This window comes from Rhamphochromis sp. 'chilingali', assembly GCF_963969265.1.
Source record: "Rhamphochromis sp. 'chilingali' genome assembly, chromosome: 5".
Taxonomy (NCBI): Eukaryota; Metazoa; Chordata; class Actinopteri; order Cichliformes; family Cichlidae; genus Rhamphochromis; species Rhamphochromis sp. 'chilingali'.
Window position 1 is genome coordinate 18,037,370 of NC_137932.1, and position 18,653 is coordinate 18,056,022.

General features: G+C 39.7%; 1 protein-coding gene across 3 annotated transcripts in view; it reads left to right on the top strand.

Moving 5' to 3' along the window:
- esr2a (estrogen receptor 2a) overlaps positions 1-17,154 on the top strand; it is a 30,520-nt gene extending 13,366 nt beyond the window's left edge. Inside the window, exons 3-9 of one of the 3 annotated variants that reach the window (XM_080883044.1) lie at positions 11-204; positions 3,255-3,371; positions 6,303-6,611; positions 10,044-10,182; positions 10,689-10,822; positions 13,495-13,678; positions 13,874-17,154. In XM_080883044.1, the coding sequence (XP_080739170.1) occupies positions 11-204; positions 3,255-3,371; positions 6,303-6,611; positions 10,044-10,182; positions 10,689-10,822; positions 13,495-13,678; positions 13,874-14,099 (1,303 nt within the window). In that variant the 3' untranslated portion in view covers positions 14,100-17,154. The remainder of the gene's footprint in view (positions 1-10; positions 205-3,254; positions 3,372-6,302; positions 6,612-10,043; positions 10,183-10,688; positions 10,823-13,494; positions 13,679-13,873) is intronic. The other 2 variants (XM_080883045.1, XM_080883046.1) reach the window with 2 other exon arrangements.
- Positions 17,155-18,653: the final 1,499 nt, after the last annotated feature.

The window sequence follows — 18,653 nt, forward strand, 5'->3', positions numbered from 1 at the left end:
TCTTGGGAAGAAATCATGACTCAAAACTGTCTGTTAGCAAGAGTGTGAGGAGGCGCTCCCAGGAGAGCGAGGAGAGCATGGCGTCTTCAGGTGGGAAGGCAGACCTCCACTACTGTGCTGTGTGTCATGACTATGCTTCAGGCTACCACTATGGAGTCTGGTCGTGTGAGGGGTGTAAGGCCTTCTTCAAGAGGAGCATCCAAGGTGAGACAAAACATACATACGGTTCGAACAATTGCTTGAAATCTTTGAAAATACTTGAATTTTAATACACTTTTCAAGGTTTGAAAAGTGCTTGAATTTCAAATGTGGTGCTTAAAAGTGCTTGAAACTGTATTTCATTCACAACAAATAACTGTCTGACCGAATGGTTTTCTTATCAGATAGAGAAATAAAATGAGTCGCAAAGTTGAAAAGCTAATTTTCTCAGTTGGATGCCTGTTTATTTAAGGGAGATGAATATTACATTCTAATTGTACCTAATTACGGCGCCCCGCAGGGGACATGGGAGAAAAAAAAATTAGGGAGAAAAAAAAAATTAAGACGGACTTTTGCGAGATCTCGCAAAACAAACTCGGGATCTCGCAAAAGTTGAATTCGAACAATAGCGGCAGCTACTTAGTTGTAATATTACTCTTTCTGGGTCACAAAATACACTTTTAAGATATTTTGAGGCGTGAATGTAGTTGTGTAAACGTCAGATACCTGCTCGGTTTACAAGACATCACATATTTGCAAAAGTGCTCCGACGTTTTTGGAGATCTGACACCCACTAGCTCGAAGCTAACGGGAGGTCGAGACCTACTACAGCTGGGAGGAACACCGCTTTCCCGGCACATCGTGCCTCGACCTCCCGGTCGGCTTCGAGCTGGCGGCCTCCGAAGAATGCGGCTAAAACTTTTGCGAGATCCCGAGTTTGTTTTGCGAGATCTCGCAAAAGTCCGTCTTAATTTTATTTTATTTTCTCCCTAATTTTTTTCTCTCCCATGTCCCCTGCGGGGCTCCGTACCTAATAATATCACAGATGATAAATTAAATAAATAGATTTTAAGTAGATGCTTGTGCATTCTGAAAGTTGAACTGAGTATGTCATCTGTTTAAAGCCTCTCCCAGTCAGTGCTGCTCTCCATGCCTGTCTCGTACATGGTGTTATTAGCACAAACACTTTAAAGGTGATAATTCATGACTTTAACAATAATTCAGACAGCAATGTTATTAAACAACTTACAGTTGGTTTTATTGGGAATTAACTTTTAACCTGTTAGGCCCCCAGGGGCTTTCTGCTTGAAAATGAAATGACCAAAATAAATGGAGTATTTCTCTGCAATTACAAAGTCTGTGTAAACAATCTTGGTATGAAAATAAAGCTAACACTTGTGAGACGTCATCAGAGGTGTAAATATTACTGCAGATTGATTGGTAGAGCAGATGTTCATGCACTACTTAAAACTGTGTCACTGTTGCAAAGTCCTGATTGCTTCTCTCAAATCTAAAGATGTGCAACTTTGCTCTTGTTGGTTGGTGTTTCACACCACTTCTGTTTTATTTTGTACTTTATCTAAGTGTCTTTTTTGTGCTTTTCTGCGCTTTTCTTCACCAGTTTCATATTAATGTCGACGTAACTCCTTTGCGCGTACCCATCCAAATGTTATGTTTATGCCTTGCTGACTTATTAGTAAAGAATAAACTAATAAGTCCTCTAGGATATAACCTTACACCCTAGATCTTGGTGGATTTTGGATGCTCCTGTTTTAATAGTTGGTAGCGCTGACACTGAGTCACTACAGCGCACTTTCTGTGCAGTATTAGCAAGTCTGCGCAGAGCTCCACACGCGTAAATGATCTGATGTCCTCCTGCTGACCTTTGTCTGATGGCTTTGACTCATCCCTGCTGGACCTCGTGGCTCAGTTAGTGGATGTTTTGTGGATAGTGGTCACTATAATTCCCATCTTTATATCTATTATATTAGTACTAGTTCTGCTCTTTTATTCCCATGCTTAATAAAGTTGATAATATTCCACGTTTAAGTACAAATTTGTGACATCCACACTGTTCTCACACAGGCCACAAAACAGCTGGACAAAGAGCAGTTTCCCTGACTTTCATGTGTTTTGTGATGGTTTTATCTACCCATCCAAAACATCATTTCCCCAAACAGCCTTCTTTGGCTCATAGCTGTGTCCTACATGGTATAATTGCTCCCATCTCTATTTGGGGGAGACACGCTGGAGCTATTATCACTTCAGTACCAAATCCACACTTTAAGCTTAAATTTCAAAACTTACATTAACTACTGATTTTATCTACTGTTCTGATTTTATCTGTTTTGATTTTATATACTGTTTTGTTTGTTTGTTTGTTTGTTTGTTTGTTAATTAGTTAGTTAGTTTATTTGCTTGTTTTAATCAATTTTAAATCATGCTTTTTATTTGTTCTTGTTTCTAATGTCTCTGTAAAGCACTTTGAATCACCTTGTTGTTGAATTGTGCTATACAAATAAACTTGCCTTGCCTTGCCTTGCCTTGCCTTGCCTTGCCTTGCCTTGCCTTGCCTACGAAGCTTTTCTGGTTGTCACCTGGAGGATTCTACTGATGCTTATCAGGGAAAACTTTGTGCACTTAAACGTCCAGTTTCCCAGAGCTTTTTATACTCGCTGCCTGACAGATTGCCTAGTCAGAGGCTTGCCTGGAACAAATCCACATTCTGTGGTGTCAAGTCATTAACTTCCCATTATAATCAAAATTTATTTCATAATGATAATTTGAAGCTAAAACTTGTATGTTGTCAATTTAAGCTTTATTTTACAGGTGTTATGACATAATCTTGTATTACACAACACTTTGAGCTTTTGAACAAATATATTCAAAACTAGACCATTTAACCATTGCTATACATTAAGGCAAACCAGTATGCGTATATCATGCTAAACTGAATTTAGATGGTAATTTTGGATCACAGTTGACATTTTTCTGAAAATACCACTGTTCAAACAATATGTCTGCCTATGCAAATTAAGTCTTTGAGCAAAATGGCCAGGGTACGGAGAGAGGACTTGAACTGACCACAAAGGACTGCTTGTCATCAATGATTTTTGCTGGAAGCTGCACAAGCTGGAAATTCTCAGTCTGCCTGTCTGTTGTGCAGGGATGCAACTTTGCATTGTATTTTTCTTCATACAACTCATTTTTCATTTTTTCTATCCAACTTTTTATTTTTGTCTCAATGTCTGTCTCTTTGTGTCTTTTTGTTTTAGGACACAATGACTATATCTGCCCGGCAACCAATCAGTGCACTATTGACAAGAACCGCCGCAAGAGCTGCCAGGCATGTCGCCTTCGCAAATGCTATGAAGTTGGCATGACCAAATGTGGTTAGTATGATTATATGTATACATTGTTTCATATTTCTGAAATATGGCTGGGTGGCTGTAGCTCAGGTGGCAGAGCAGGTCAGCCACTAATCAGAAGGTCGGTGGTTCGATCCCAGGCTGCCTCCTGGCTGCATGCCAAATATCCTTGGGCAAGATACTAACCCCATGTTTGCCTACTGGTGGTGGTCAGAGGGCCACCAGTGGCGCCAGTGTCCGGCAGCCTCGCGTCTGTCAGTGCGCCCCAGGGCAGCTGTGGCTACAACGTAGCTTGCCATTACCAGTGTGTGAATGCGTGTGAGAATGGGTGGATGACTGAATGTAGTGTGAAGCGCTTTGGGGTCCTTAGGGACTGAGTAAAGCGCTATACAAATGCAGGCCATTTACCATTTAGTTCTGATAGAAGTTTTTGCATTTTGTTTTTCTGAATCCAGCCAACAGTAACTTGATGTTCTGATTATTACCTAAATAACTTGGTCATCTGATGATGTTTGGTTTATTTTATCTAAAATTTGAATGATGTGATTACTAATTATACAGTATTGATATTATACATATGCTTGAATATATTTTTCTAATGTTCTTGTTAGGGGTGCAACGATATTCGTATCGATATTGAACCGTTCGATACAGTGCTTTCGGTTCCGTACGCATATGTATCGAACAATACAACATTTGTAATTTATTTTATCAACTTTCCTTCTGACGATGCTGTCTGTGTTGAGCGCTCAGTGAATCTGTGTTCGACTACTCCGCCTGGGCTGCACTGTCGAGCGCAGATCCACTGAGCGCTCAACACAGACAGCATAGTCAGGAGGAAGAGCGCAGGGCAAGCTAGCGAGACAGAAGTTAAGCTCTCCTTGCAAGATGGACCTCCCCCACCCTCATTCAGATCTGGCGTTTGGAATTATTTTGGTTTTCATGTGAGGTATGACCCTGAAGGTAAGCGAGTCATGGACTAAAGTAAAACAGTATGTTGGATGTGCCATGCAATGCTCAATTACATTGGTGTAAACTAGTGTGTTAGCGCAGTTAGCTCGTTAACGTGTTGGCCGTCTAGCCCCACGCACGGGGCGATCGGCGGTAGCTCGTTAACGGAGATTTGCCGTGTTGTGGCGTTAAGGTCATTTCAACGAGATTAACCTGAAAGCACTAGTGGGAACACAACGAATATGACTGCACATTTACGCCGACATCATCCTAGTGCAAAGACAAAAACAACAAGCATGCTACTAACTTTAGCCGAGTCATTTAGACAGCTGTTAGCACGTGATTCTCCTTATGCTGCTGAGAATATAGCCCAGAAGAAGCGGATAGTATAGCTTTTATTTTGGAAAGAGACATTTCTCTGTAATAAACTCTCTTTTCCAAAGATGAGTGATTCCTCAATCAGATACAGGGCTTGCAAAATCGCTAGCCCGACGTCCCGGAGCTAGCGATCTTTCCAGTCGGGCTACAAAAATCTCTGCCCTGCCCGTCGGGCTATTGTAGGAAAAATATATGTCAATGCTTTTGCATTCTTTCAGAAATGTAGCTGGGTAATTATGTCATTGGCATCGGTGAGCCACTGTCAATATGTGACATATTGAAATCGCGTTTGAATTTGCGCTTGTTTTTTGCGTTCACTTTGCAATGACAGCACTGATCTGTGAGTGATGATAATTTGTGCACCAATTCCTCTGACATCGTCTTATTAATCGTTAGCTTACTATGCAAACATGACAAGTGAAATCTCCCGCAGCAAGCTTAAACATGTGAGAGGTTGATCGCGCAGAGAATCGCTGAGCTTATGTGAGTCCGTGTGTAAAAGTAGCAGGATATATATTTTAGTTCTGCTGAGCCAAATAAGACAGGTCGGGGTGAAGAAGTGACAGCCAAAGAAAAGCTTACCACAAAACGGAGAAGTTATGACAAATGAGACTGTAAGGCAAAAAGAAAGTGCAGCTTTATGGTTTCATGGACAAAAGAATTTCTGTGGCTGCAATATGACGAGCTAAATAACCAGGGCTGCACATAAGTGGTCCGCAGGTGCGCATTCGCTGTCAAAATAAAAAACACGTACAAGGGTTAGGGTTAAATTTAAAAACTGTACTTTTGAGTTAAAATATATATTTATAATTTTAATAAATGACAAATTAAAAAGGCATGAACATTTTTTTGTATCGAAAAAATATCGAACCGTGACACCAAAGTATCGAACCGAACCGTGAATTTTGTGTATCGTTGCACCCCTAGTTCTTGTTTACTTGTAAGATCAGTTAATTTCTATTTTTTCTGTAGAATCGTACAACAACATGACAGAACTATGTTTCATTATAGGCAAGAGCAAGAACAATATATGTTTTAATATTCCATAATATTTTAGTATTTGTTTGCCTATTAATTCACATTTCATTAAAGAAGTCTTCATTCCTGCATTTGATCTGCTCTTGTAGTGTTTTGGTTAAAACGTGAAGTTTTAATTATGGGTATCACTGCAATGATGCAGGGATATCTGGATAGAAATAAAGTTTAATCCAAATGTTGTTCTTTAATATGGTTCCAGCGCTTTTACTTTAGTTTTTTTTCTACATATGAGAAATGTGATCTGGCTCTAAAAGCCACCACTGGCTCTATTAATCATTTCCACACAAAACAAATCTTTTCAACATCTGTTTGCAGTAAATAGGATTCCCATACTCTAAATTTGGATTTCAGTTTATTCCGACATTTTGTTTTCCAAGTAGGAACTACATGGTGCCAGATCTTGTAGCCTGTTCAGTGATTTCTGTCTGTAACTGATGGACTTGCTGCTTGCCATTTTTGCTTTACCCTTCTTAACCCCCCAAAATTGCAATCTTATATAGAAAACAACAGCAAAATTTAACAGATATGGACAGTCTGGAACATGGGTTAAAATTGGCTATAATTTAATGCTTGCCTTGTTACTCACAGGTATTCGAAAGGAGCGTGGAAACTACAGGAATTCGCAGGCAAGGCGGCTAACCCGTCAATCCTCACAGTACATAACAGCTGAACCAAAGGGCATAACTGGACCAGCTGAAGGTTCATTAAATGAGCCCGAAAAACCTGCACTGACCCCAGAGCAGCTAATTGAGCGGATATTGGAGGCGGAGCCGCCAGATATCTACCTCATGAAGGACGCGAAGAGGCCGCTGACCGAAGCAAGCATCATGATGTTGCTCACCAACCTGGCAGATAAAGAGCTGGTTCACATGATTAGCTGGGCCAAGAAGATTCCAGGTGTTTGTTTTTGTGATATTTCAAAAAAAAAATTAGATGAATTTATATAATTAAAAATTTTTTTTATCTTCTTCAGGTTATTCAGGTCAACAAAAATTCTAAATGAATGTGGAGAATCAGACCTTCCATTTTCATTGGTCAATCAGAAGAAAATGTATGTGCAGTGTCCCCATTCAAATCTAATAAAACAAAACGGGTCCAAAAATAGGGTTCAAATATCACTTTACCAGCAGATTTTCTCCGACTGTGCATGTGCAAAGTTACATAGCAATGTGGCAATACCACTTAATTAATGGTTCGAGCCAGAGTGCTGACACAAATAAGTGTTTCGCCAATAGAGCAATTCATGTCATGAATAAATAAAGTGTAGTATACACTGATGAAGAAAATATACACTTCTTTTTGTAATTTTTAGGCAACATCAATGTGATTGATTGTGAGTCTCCTATTCAACCAAATCCCAAAGATGTTCTGTTGGTTTAAGATCTGGTGACTGAGGAGGCCATATGAGTACAGTGAGGTCATCGTCATGATCAAGAAACCAGTTTGAGCTTTGTGATGGTGTGTTTGCCTGCTGCAAGCAGCCATGAGATGACGTTGTAGTTAGTACATTATAGTTTCAGTTATGAAGGAATATAAATGGTCAGCCACAAGACTTGGGTAGGTGGTGGCATTTAAACAGTGCTCAGTTGGTACTAAGAAGCCCAAACTTGTACCATTACACCAACCTGAACCTTTGATAGAAGGCAGCATGGATCTGTACGTTCTTGTTGTTTACACCAAATTCTGGCTCTAGCATCTAAAGTTTTGACCAGGAAAAGTTTTTCCAGTCTTTTCTTGTCCGTTATCTTGTGTGAACTTTAATCTTGGCCTCGTGTTTTTAGCTGACAAGAGTGGAACACAGTGAGCTGCTGTAGTCCATCTGCTTCAGAGACATATTGCGGATTCAGAGATGCTCTTTTACATATCTTGATTGTAACATGTGTGATTTTAACAGTTGCTGCTGACTTCTTTTCAGATCACAATGTATTTTCTCTCTTTCAGACTATTTAGACTAGACTAGTGTGGCACCAACAACCATGCCATGTTCAATCACTTACATAACCTTTTTTTCCCCATTCTGATTTTTGGTTTGAACTCTCGCATGTTGACTTCTATACTTTCTTAAAAGCACTGAGTTGCTTCCATTTGAAAGCTGATAAGAGTCAATATTTGCACTTGACAAAAGAGCTGGTGAGTATATAGCACAACACACACAGTAACAAAGTTGCCATCATTAATCGTTAGTTCTCATTTACAACAGTTTGATTAGTTGAATCTTGTATTAGATGAAAGCTTTTCTATATAACAGCTGTTATTATGTCTAGTTTTCATGTTTGCTTGAGTTGAGAAATGCAATTGGTTTGAGATTATACAAAGAGTCTTTCTACAACATCAGTAAAAATTACTTTAATGATAACAGATCTAGGTATTTTATTTTTCTCGCTGAGCAGTTCACTGTCTCAAGACAGCGAATGATGTGTTTGTGGCTTGGCACAGTCATTTGTGTCTGCTTTATTTAGCGTTTGAGCCTGTAAAACACAGCAGCAGTGATGGAACTGGAGTCTGGCAGTGAGCTGTGAAATAACAATGTATCACAAAGGGTGGATTTCTGTAGCCTTGTTAATGAATTCTGACTGCTTGTGGTGAATTTAACAAATTTAAGCCTGAAAAAGTGAAATAAATCATTATAGCAAAGAACCATTTAATTTCAAGCGTGAATTTCAAAGTGAATTGTCTGAATGCTCATTGTTGTCGTAGCCTGAGTCAGCAGCACAGGCCATACAAGTCTGTGGCACTGAGCAGTTTATTGGGAATGCGTGTTCATATGTATGCATAAATGATCATATTGAACGTGAGAGTAGCAGTACAATAATCTTTGTGTAATTTTGATTCTGACATGATTGTCGGTGCAAGTCGATTTAGTTTACTTGGCGTTTTGCAAAAAGTAATTTAAAGAGTGACAGATCTTGTCAAAGCTCACAGAAAGCTTACGGTAACTTCACACCATCAGAAGACAACTTTCCTTCGCTAGGTGATCACATCGGTGGTCACCCAGTGGGAGGGAACCTCCATCTATCCATCCATTTTCTACCTCTTATCTGAGGCAGGGTCGCAGGGGCAGCAGCCTAAGCAGATGAGCCCTGACCTTCCTCCCTGGCCACCTCCTCCAGCGTTTTCTGGGGGAACACAAAGGCAGCACTCCCAGGCCAGTTGAGAGATCTAATTTCTTCAGCGTATCCCATGGGATACGCTGAAGAAATTAGATCTCTCAACTGGCTAAGCTAAAGGAACTTGTTTCAAGACAGTGAATCTTGAAACTAGAGAAAAACTAGAGATTTTTCACTTGTTCCATTGGCAGATTTTTTCACTTATTTTAAGCTAAAATATCTTGTATTAAGTGAAAAAATCTGCCAATGGAACAAGTGAAAAATCTCTAGTTTTTCTCTAGTTTCAAGATTCACTGTCTTGAAACAAGTTCCTTTAGCTTACTGAAATGTTGCCCTGTAGCTGATTGTGTCTTATTTTAAGTGTAATGAGATAATTTTGACTAGAAATAAGACAAATATACTTGGTAAGATTTTGAGTTTTTGCAGTGCAGGTCCAGGCATGTCCCACTTTCTCCTGGTGGGACATGCCTGGAACGCCTCAACCAGGAGGAACCCAGGAAGTGTCCTTGTCAGATGCCTGAAACACCTCCGCTGGCTCCTTTTGATGTGGAGGAGTAGCAACTCTACTCTGAGCCCCTCCTGGATCGGTAATTAGTGACAAAGGGCAGCCCTGGCAGGCCCTGGCACTGTTTGTCCATCGGGAAAAACTCCAGTGTACAGGCAACAAGCCGAGGGGATACTAAGATACCGACCCCAACCCACCGCCTTTCAGCAAGGGCTACTCCAGACTGAGACACAGTCAAGGCCTGTCTCGGGGACACTGGTTCCTGTTTTTTTGGGTCTTTTTCATTTATCTAACTCTTAGTAAATTGTGAGGTGCCTCGTAATCAGTACTTGTTATTATGTTTTTTAACCTGTTTGCTGAGACGGTGCCGTGTTTTTGTTTTACCTTGTTGGTTCGTTAATCAGTATCAAGTCTCACATTGCTCTTAATGGCACTGCCTGTAAAAAGGTGGTCTTTTTAGGGGTTTTGCTTGTTTTAGGTTTTATTTTATTGTTTTTTATTTATTTATTTATTTTTTGGTTTGGATATTTTTAGGTCAGCATTCTGTTTTTGCATTTACGGACAATGAGATGGAAAAAATTGCTTCCAACCAAGTTGTTTACCTCCTGTTTCTCTTCATGCTGCTGCCTAGTTGCTCATTAGACTCGTTATTCAGGTTTCTGTGATATGCTTCATCTGCTCACAGCTATGTACTTTATGATTACATCCTTTTCTCAGGGTTTGTGGAGCTTAGTCTCGTAGACCAGGTCCATCTGTTGGAGTCCTGCTGGCTGGAGGTGTTGATGATTGGACTGATGTGGAGGTCAGTGGACCATCCAGGAAAACTCATCTTCTGCCCTGACCTCAGCCTGAGCAGGTACCACCTCCTAAACCTTGTTTCACTCGCCTGATTAGAAGCACTTGCTTCTAAAAAGAGTTATTGGTGGTTCCCAGTGTACTTACACACAATATCTTATGATAATACACCAAACCTCTGTATGTTTGTTTCTGTGTCTGTCAACTCCTCCTAGACCATCAGGGCTTGAGCAACCAAATCTGGCTCCTAAAGGTTCTTAGCTACATCACATATTACGATGGCATCATGTTGCCTGGCAACCACCTAGCAATAGGCTACAACAACCCATTTTTAGCATTTAAGAACCTAAAACACCTATTCTGGGTTTTTTTTTTGGTGATCTTTTCTGCCAGCTGAGAGACATCACTAATGTTACTCTCCTTCCTCTTGTGTAAAGTGCTTCAGAGTTAAAACAGCAGATCATCTTTTACTTCTTGGTGGGAGTTACATCTGTGTTATGTCTGGCTAATTTGTGGAGGTAAAAATCAAGAGTGTGATGCAATTAAATAACATTTTTGTCTTTTTAGAGAAGAAGGAAACTGCGTCCAGGGCTTTGTGGAGATCTTTGACATGCTGATAGCTGCCACAACCAGGGTGAGAGAGCTCAGGCTGCACAGGGAGGAGTACGTCTGCCTCAAGGTCATGATCCTCCTCAACTCCAGTGAGTGAGCATGTTTGTGTGGGTGGACATGAGGTCCACTCTCAGTGTCATGTGCTTAATGTGCATGTGCGTAAGTGAGACTGAGACTGTTTGTTTGTCTCCAGAACATGAACCCACAATGGGGTGTTAGATTGGTATCTCAGCATGTAATCTTGTGAGCCTACACATGGTAAGTATGTCCATAAACCAAATAACTAGCAGTGAAGACTGCTAGTTATTTGAAACTACACAGTGTTCCCTGTGTAGTTTCAAATAACACTGTGTAGTTTCAGTCTGTGCTATGAGGACTCAGAGGTTCTGCTAAAGTAGCTGGAGTAGCAGGTGGTACATAAGTGAAGATGAACACGGTCAAGGCCTCTCTGGTGAGATCATTAATGTTTTCTTTTTAATTGCCTCCACAAGCGAAGTCAGACTTTTGTCTGACTTTGCCGACTACAGAGCTGTTTCACCTTCAGCCCCAGAATATAAAAATCAAATGTTATTAAAAGTTTGTTTTTATTAAATCAGAGCTGACTAAAATGGCCAAGACTACAGAATATGGTTTAGATTCAAGTAAGAGCATTTACTGTCACATAGAAGAAAACCACATGATTCCTTGTGGGACCTAGTCACCCTAAATACATTTAAGATGATCAGATCCCAACAAACTAAATGTGAGGCATGGTGTGTTTTTGTGTAAGAAGTACTCTTAAAGTGTCTTTGAAATGGATCTATCTAGCATTCTTGGACTTGGACACTTAGCAAAAAGCACACTCATGCAATATGAGAATGTAATCAGTGTGATTTTTATTTATTTTTATTTGTTTAGGGCACTCAAGCCTCACGTTAGCTGGGATAATGTTAGCCTTTAACCAGCTGCTGTTGTTTAGCTGGCTTGTTGTCAGGATGGATGCATGTCTAATCTGTTGACTGTAAGTAATTGTGACAATATCGGGAATAAAAGAGCATGTTTATGCACGTTTTTGTGTTTTAGCACCCTGACTTTAGTTCAGGAGATGAGGCTTGAGGTGAGTAGGAAGAGGATTAGGTGACAGAGGAGAGAGAGCAGTGATGGAGGAGGAGACATGATAAGAACAAAATGATGAAAAATGTATTTAAATGTTTAGTGTTCACATATAGTTTAAAAAGAACTTTGACCTTTAAAATGAACTTATAATGCATGCTATGTATGTGTCCACTCATTCATTTTATTTGTTTTTTTTTGGGGGGGGGGTTGGTAGTTGTGCATCCGCACAAGAGCACGCTGCTTTTGGAGCTCAACATTTGTTTTGTAAAAGGAATGAGTAGGTGTTTGCAAACTATATTAAAGGCATTATGTTACGTTGTTATTAAGAAGTTCAACGTCTGGCATAGTTTAAAAGGAAAAAAAGGAGTTTACTTGATTAGTCAGTGGTTTGGGAGAGCAACCAGTTAAACCACCCACCCCACCACTAAGAAACACCTGTGGGTACTGTCGCGTTTTTTGTATGCAGTAAAACTAAGGTGTGTCATCCAGATCTTTGCACTGTACACTCAGAATACACACACACACACACACACACAGAGAAAATGATCAACAAATGCATGGAGTTGAAGATCATACTACTTTATTTAGTTAATTTAAAGCCAGTCCCTTTGACATCTGCTAATTCAATAGCATGAAAGCCCCAGACCAGAGCCCCTGTGTTACTTACTAACTCTCAAACAGTGGAAAACCCCATGGTGATGTTTTGTGAATAATCTTTTTGTAGCAGTGGAAAAAACTAAAACCAAAGTAGCTCAGAATGTTCCAAAAACAGATTTAAAGTTCTGCTGCCAGAGATAAAAAGCAGAGAGATTCTAACCAAGCAAATGTTTAGACGAGATTTTAATGACCCTCAAAATGAAAACTACTCCTTAAAGACGGAGACAGGGCAGTCCAGTGTGTACACAGACAAGGCACCATCTGTGAGACACTGTTCTGTACTCTGCAAACTGTATGTTCGATGCTTTGGCAGGATGTTTCTAAATGTTTGAGCATGTCAGCCCTTTTCAAACTGTATTTGCAAGCACAACAAGTGTTTCTTTAGTGTTGAACAAAACACGGGGATTTTTCAGACTTCTGCTACCAGAAAGTTTCACAGTAGGAAAAGGGCTGCAAAATCAAATCAGTTTTTTTTCCCCTGGCTCATAATGCACCTCTGGGCGCAGACTACATGCGTAAGCACCTTTTGATCCGTTTATAGTTGAAGCAAAGAGTCGATGTTACCTTACCAGAAGTCTTTTGCTTCTGTCCTTTGTATTTTATGCCAAAGTAAATAAAAAAAAAAACACTTGAAAAAATATTTGTATTTATAACACCTGGTTACAATCCTTTGACGGAAGGCCAGTGGTTATTTTCGGGGGTGTTAAATCTTTTGTATGCATTTTAAATAAATTGTGGATAAATTCCATTTAGCTGGTTCAGTCTGATGTTACCGGTGGTGTTGCACACGCTGGTTCTCTGGGTCATCTGTCCTTTTCCTGCTGTGACCGAATCAAGATGTCTGCATGAAAAATCCAGTTATGTTTTTGCACAGTTTACAAAGGATAATGCACTTCAAAATGTTTTATTTACTTTAGCTTCCAACATTAAACTCCTATATTGATATCTGTAATATAGTCTTTACTGTGTAGACACACTTAAAGTGTATTTCTTCCCATTTGCTTTCCAGACATGTGCCTCAGTTCCTCAGACGGCAGCGAGGACCAGCAGAGCCGGTCCAAGCTGCTGCGCCTCCTGGACGCTGTGACAGAAGCTCTGGTGTTGGCCATCAGCAAAACCGGTCTCACCTTCCAGCAGCAGTACACCCGCCTGGCTCACCTGCTCATGCTGCTTTCACATATTCGTCATGTCAGGTAACAGGACCCAACATCATGCTATTAAAACCTGGATATTTTTAAAAAAGGGAGACAGATCTGTAAATGAATTTATTTTACAGCTCAGATTTATTCAAAGCCCTGCAGTGTTATGAAACACATTCATCTGACCAGATTGTTCCCATCAAAAGTCATTACGTTAACCTCTCGCCCAACTTTGTTTTCAATGTGCAGTAACAAAGGCATGGACCACCTCCACTGCATGAAAGTGAAGAACATAGTGCCTCTCTACGACCTGTTGCTGGAGATGTTGGATGCCCACATCATGCACAGCTCTCGTCTGCCTCCTCAGCAGGAGGAAGATCAGAGTGAGGCTCCTGCCCGGCTGCACAGCTCTGCAAGCGGACCTTCAAATACCTGGATTCCCAGTAGCGCTAGAGCTGGAGGTGAACCCCAGTAGTCAGATCAGAATTCCGATGCGAAAGAATTTTCACTGCTTTGCACAAAACTAGTTCACGGGAATGATGAGTATCTTCGTAGGAACGAGAGCTGGATTCTCTGATCTGTCACTGGTGAATCTTTGACACGCTGTGCACAGTTTCTGGTGAACTTTCAATATCTTCAAAGTTAACCGCATGGAGCACAGATCACGCTTTCAGGATTCTTTGCTTTTCCACTATATTGGCAAAAGACTAAAGCGAAACAGGAACAAACTGTCAAACCTGGTCACTCAGCTGTACTCAGATATGTGACAGGACCATTAAATCAGTCAGTCGACCAATGAAAACCCATGCAGAAAAACAGATCACAACTGATTTGATCACACCTCCCAATGACAGTATGTCTTTTTAAACTGATTAATCAGAGCCTGTACAGTTTGCTGGAACAAGCAGCTTATGTGTAACTGATTCCCAAAAACAAGCACCTGCAGAAAACTCACACTTTAACTCTGAGTTAAAGAAATCTTATACTGTGAAACTTACAGTGCTCACTGGCGTGTTTTCTTCAACAAATCTCAGTTTGTGTTTCGACTTTGTGTGTGTAGATGTTTTAATGCTTAAGTGGCTTTTCTATACACATGGACTTTAATGTCGAGGCTGCAACAAAAGACTGTTGTTACTGATTATTGCTGATTACTTAATCAGTTTATTGTTGGGTCTATGCACTAAAACACTTATGATTTCCCCACAGACCAGGGCCACGGCTTCATCTGCTAAGTTTTGTCCATCCCACAGTTGCAAATGAAAATTTATTTAGTCGATGAATTTCAAAAATCCATTGATTTTTATTCTTATATTTATTTTGAAGATGGAGATGCATGAATAATAATAAAAATGCTGTTTGTACCCATGTTTAGACAACCCAAGGAATTATGACACATACATAAGATAATACTTTATATCCTCGTGTAAGGGATTCAAATTTCATCAAGACTGCAGTATATCATCACCTTATAACACAAAGATAGTTAAACTTCTGGGATATCAATCTGTCCACTTAAGAAGCATAAGCCATTGTGAACATCATCCACTTGCTTTGGTGCAACCAGTTGCGCTGTCTGTGCAACGATGCAACCCCCCCAACATGAACTGGTTTGGCATGTGGTGGCCTTAGACCACTTCTCTCTCCTTATGCCTCCTTACAGATCTTTCTCTGGTGTGACTTTTTTCACTTGTGTCACTGCTAGTGTTAGACTGCCTGCTGCACAGGCAGTCTAACTCCTCCAGGATGGCACATTCATACTCGCTGTTACAAGAAGGTTTGCCGTGTCTCCAGGAGGATGAATACTAGGAGACGGGCAATTACCCAAGGGGAGCTGGACAGGACAGTAAAAGGGGTATCAATGCAGCAGCTGAACTGATATCGTCTTCTTATTATTGTGAGGAAGAACAGGAGGAGCCCTATAAAATGACCTCCACTGGACTATTCGAGAGCATGTTCCTGGCCAAACTGTCAGATGGTTGATAACGCTCATGCCACCGCCTGCAAAACCATTCCCTTCTTGCAGGGGTTGCCATTTACACCAAAGCAGGTGAAATAGATTGATGATGGATTCTGCTTCCTGACTGAACAGATTGATGTCCCTGAAGTTTACCTGACTATCTCTGATATTGTGATTATTGAGCGTTACCCTCATTTATTTTTTGAGTAGTGTATATGATCATTAAAGGCAGTATTTGCACAAAGCAGTTACTTTGTTAGCATCTCATGTATTTGTTGAATCGCTCACAGAGTTGTTTCATCTGGGTTAAAATTAACGAGAGAACTCCAGCTAAGAAGGTGATTTCTAGCAGAACTTAAGCTAATTGGCAGTGAATGTGGCAACTCTGATTTTCTTCTTTAGCTTAAAAAACAGACATGAAAACAATTCCTCAACTGAATGCTGTTTTTTTTTTTTGTTTTGTTTTTTTGTTTTTGTTAAATACAGTTATTTGAAAAAGAAAAATATCAAGCTGTGTTGAGCTGGTGCCTTCACTTGCTCTCAATGTCTGTGCTTTATTGTCAAAGATGCCTTACTGTTGCTCTTATGCCAACGTAGCACTTCAAAAAAAATTTCTATTTTTGTAGTTTTGAACTTGCTACAGTTGCTCTTTGTGACATGATGCAGCTTCAACAATCAGGATCACTGCAAGGTTCATCAAACAGAGGCCTCTGGACCCTCTGGACTCTGGTCTTTCTGTACAGCCTGTGCTTTTACTCTCATCAGCCTTTGTCACCAAACTGTTTAAGCACTGCACAGATACTTCTTGTTCAATTCTGGGGAAAATGTTTGATGAATGTATAAATCAGTAAAACAATACGAAAGAGGAGCCTTTGTCTTATTTGTTATTTATCAAACGCCGTGTTTTGCCAGCTTGCAAATGATCAGCAGAAGTAAATGTTAATGACTATTTAATTTTGAACACTATCTTTAGTCTAGACTACAAAATTATTTTTTGATAAAACAGAGATACTATAACTACCGGTAGGTAAATTTTAATTTGGAAATTTTTAAAAAAGTATATATAAAATTCACAAACTCGAGAAAGAAAAGCACCAATTCATTTTCTTTAGCCAAAAATGATTGGTGATTTTGGGGCAAACAAAACGAATCCTATACAAAGGGTAGTGTAAGTCACAGAAAACAGATGCCGGTGCCACTCGGATGGAGCGGGTCATGTGTAGCACAGTGTTCTCTGAACCAAATAAAATCTTTTAAAAGAAGGTCCCTCGAGTAGACTTTCCAGAACTTCCAGTCCTAATCTCTAACTGCGATTAACATTGATGTTATCCCTGAGGGTTTTGTTAGTGCAGCAGAGTACTGTGGGCTTGGCTTGATAAATGAAAACGGGTCCTTTTCAGGGACCCCTCTTTAAATCCAGCATCTGATCAGCACTGCTTGAACACCGGCAGAGGCCTCAGATGTAGGATGTAGAAGTAAGAACATGGCAGAGAATGCGCCCAATGATGAAAATAGCAAATAGAACAAAAATGAGTGAAGTGGCCGTCTAAGATGCTGGTTTTTTTTTGTTTTTTTTTTTAAACAGCCATGTATTACTTCTGCCAAGTATGTTTTCTTTTAGATAGGATTTGCAAGTGTGCACGCGGTTTGAATGAATTCTAATAAAACTTTGACCTCAGCTGATGGCCTGCCTCTGGCTCCTTGTTTGCAGCTTCTCATCCTCATTACAAAAGTACATTTTGTGACATAAACACACATATGCTCACACCTACAGTAGACAACACAACAAGATTGTTAGTTTGTGTATCCATGTTCGTTCATTTGGTTTTTCTTACAGCTTTGGTAGTTGAAGACACTGTTGTGTTCTTCCACTTGTGCTCTGTCCACTCTATTCTTATCTTATTATCCATTTTCTCCTTTTCCTGTACTCTTTCTGCTTGTTAGCTTGGCACTGCCATAGCACACATGCACTGGGAACACAAACAAGAGGAGCCTATAGAGTCTATAGAGATTTTTAGAAAAGCAAATATGTTTGGCACAAAGGTGCATTCAGGTTCTGATTTAGATTGCAAAAAGCTGACAGACAAGATGCTCTTATAAAAAAAAAAAAAAAAAAAAAACTTGTGTAGTTTTTCTGTAGTGTTTCTAGCCAAGGTTTGGCATTTCCCCTGTTTGGTAGCATGGATACCTCAAAAATATAAAATAAAATAAAGGATAAGCCAGTTTGTTTAAATCAGTCAACATTTACTAGAGGAACAAAAAAATGATTATAAATCCACCTTTCAAGTTATAAATAAGCATTATATTATTGCTTTATGTACATAAACATCATGCTGAATCTACAGTGTTTCAACAGTGCAAGGAGGCGTGGAAATGTCCACTCACAATCTAGTCAAGACAAAATCACATCTAAAAAACTCAGTATACAAGAATGTGTTTTTTCTTTTTCTTTTTTAAAAAAGACTTTCAGCTGGCTTTTTATCAAATACATTCAAATTTAATCAGCGCTGTTCTGCAGAGTTCAGTCGAGCAGGCAGGAAAACATTAAATGAAATGTGAAGAGTTCATGAAGTAAATGAAATATAAACATGCAAATCTTAAAAACACAAGAGTTCAGTGTCTGGCTGGATTAAAAAATAAACAAAAAAAACAGTTTAGTCGGTGAAAAATCAAACTGTATGTAAATGATGGCTGTAGCCACCCTATTGCTTACTTTTTCTTGGTGTTTTGAAGTGGAGGATGATGAATCGTCATATGGTAGCCACTTGTCAGTGACACTGCCCTAATCTGTACTTTAGTTGGGCCTTTCTGTACACAATGAGCATCATGTTCTATTAAAAAAGTGAAAACAAAATGAAAACAAATGAAACTCATCAGAAAAGTGTTTACTGAGATCGCCACTCAATAAGACGTAGGGTCGTTTTCTCATGCACTTCTATATAACCTGACTTTTTTTTGCCACCATTAGAAACGATTCAGGTTTAAGGCACTTGTGCACTTGCTTCACTTTTCAGACTGAGTTTGAAAATCCACTGTGGCTTCGTCATCTGTCGAATGAATCATTATTCATAA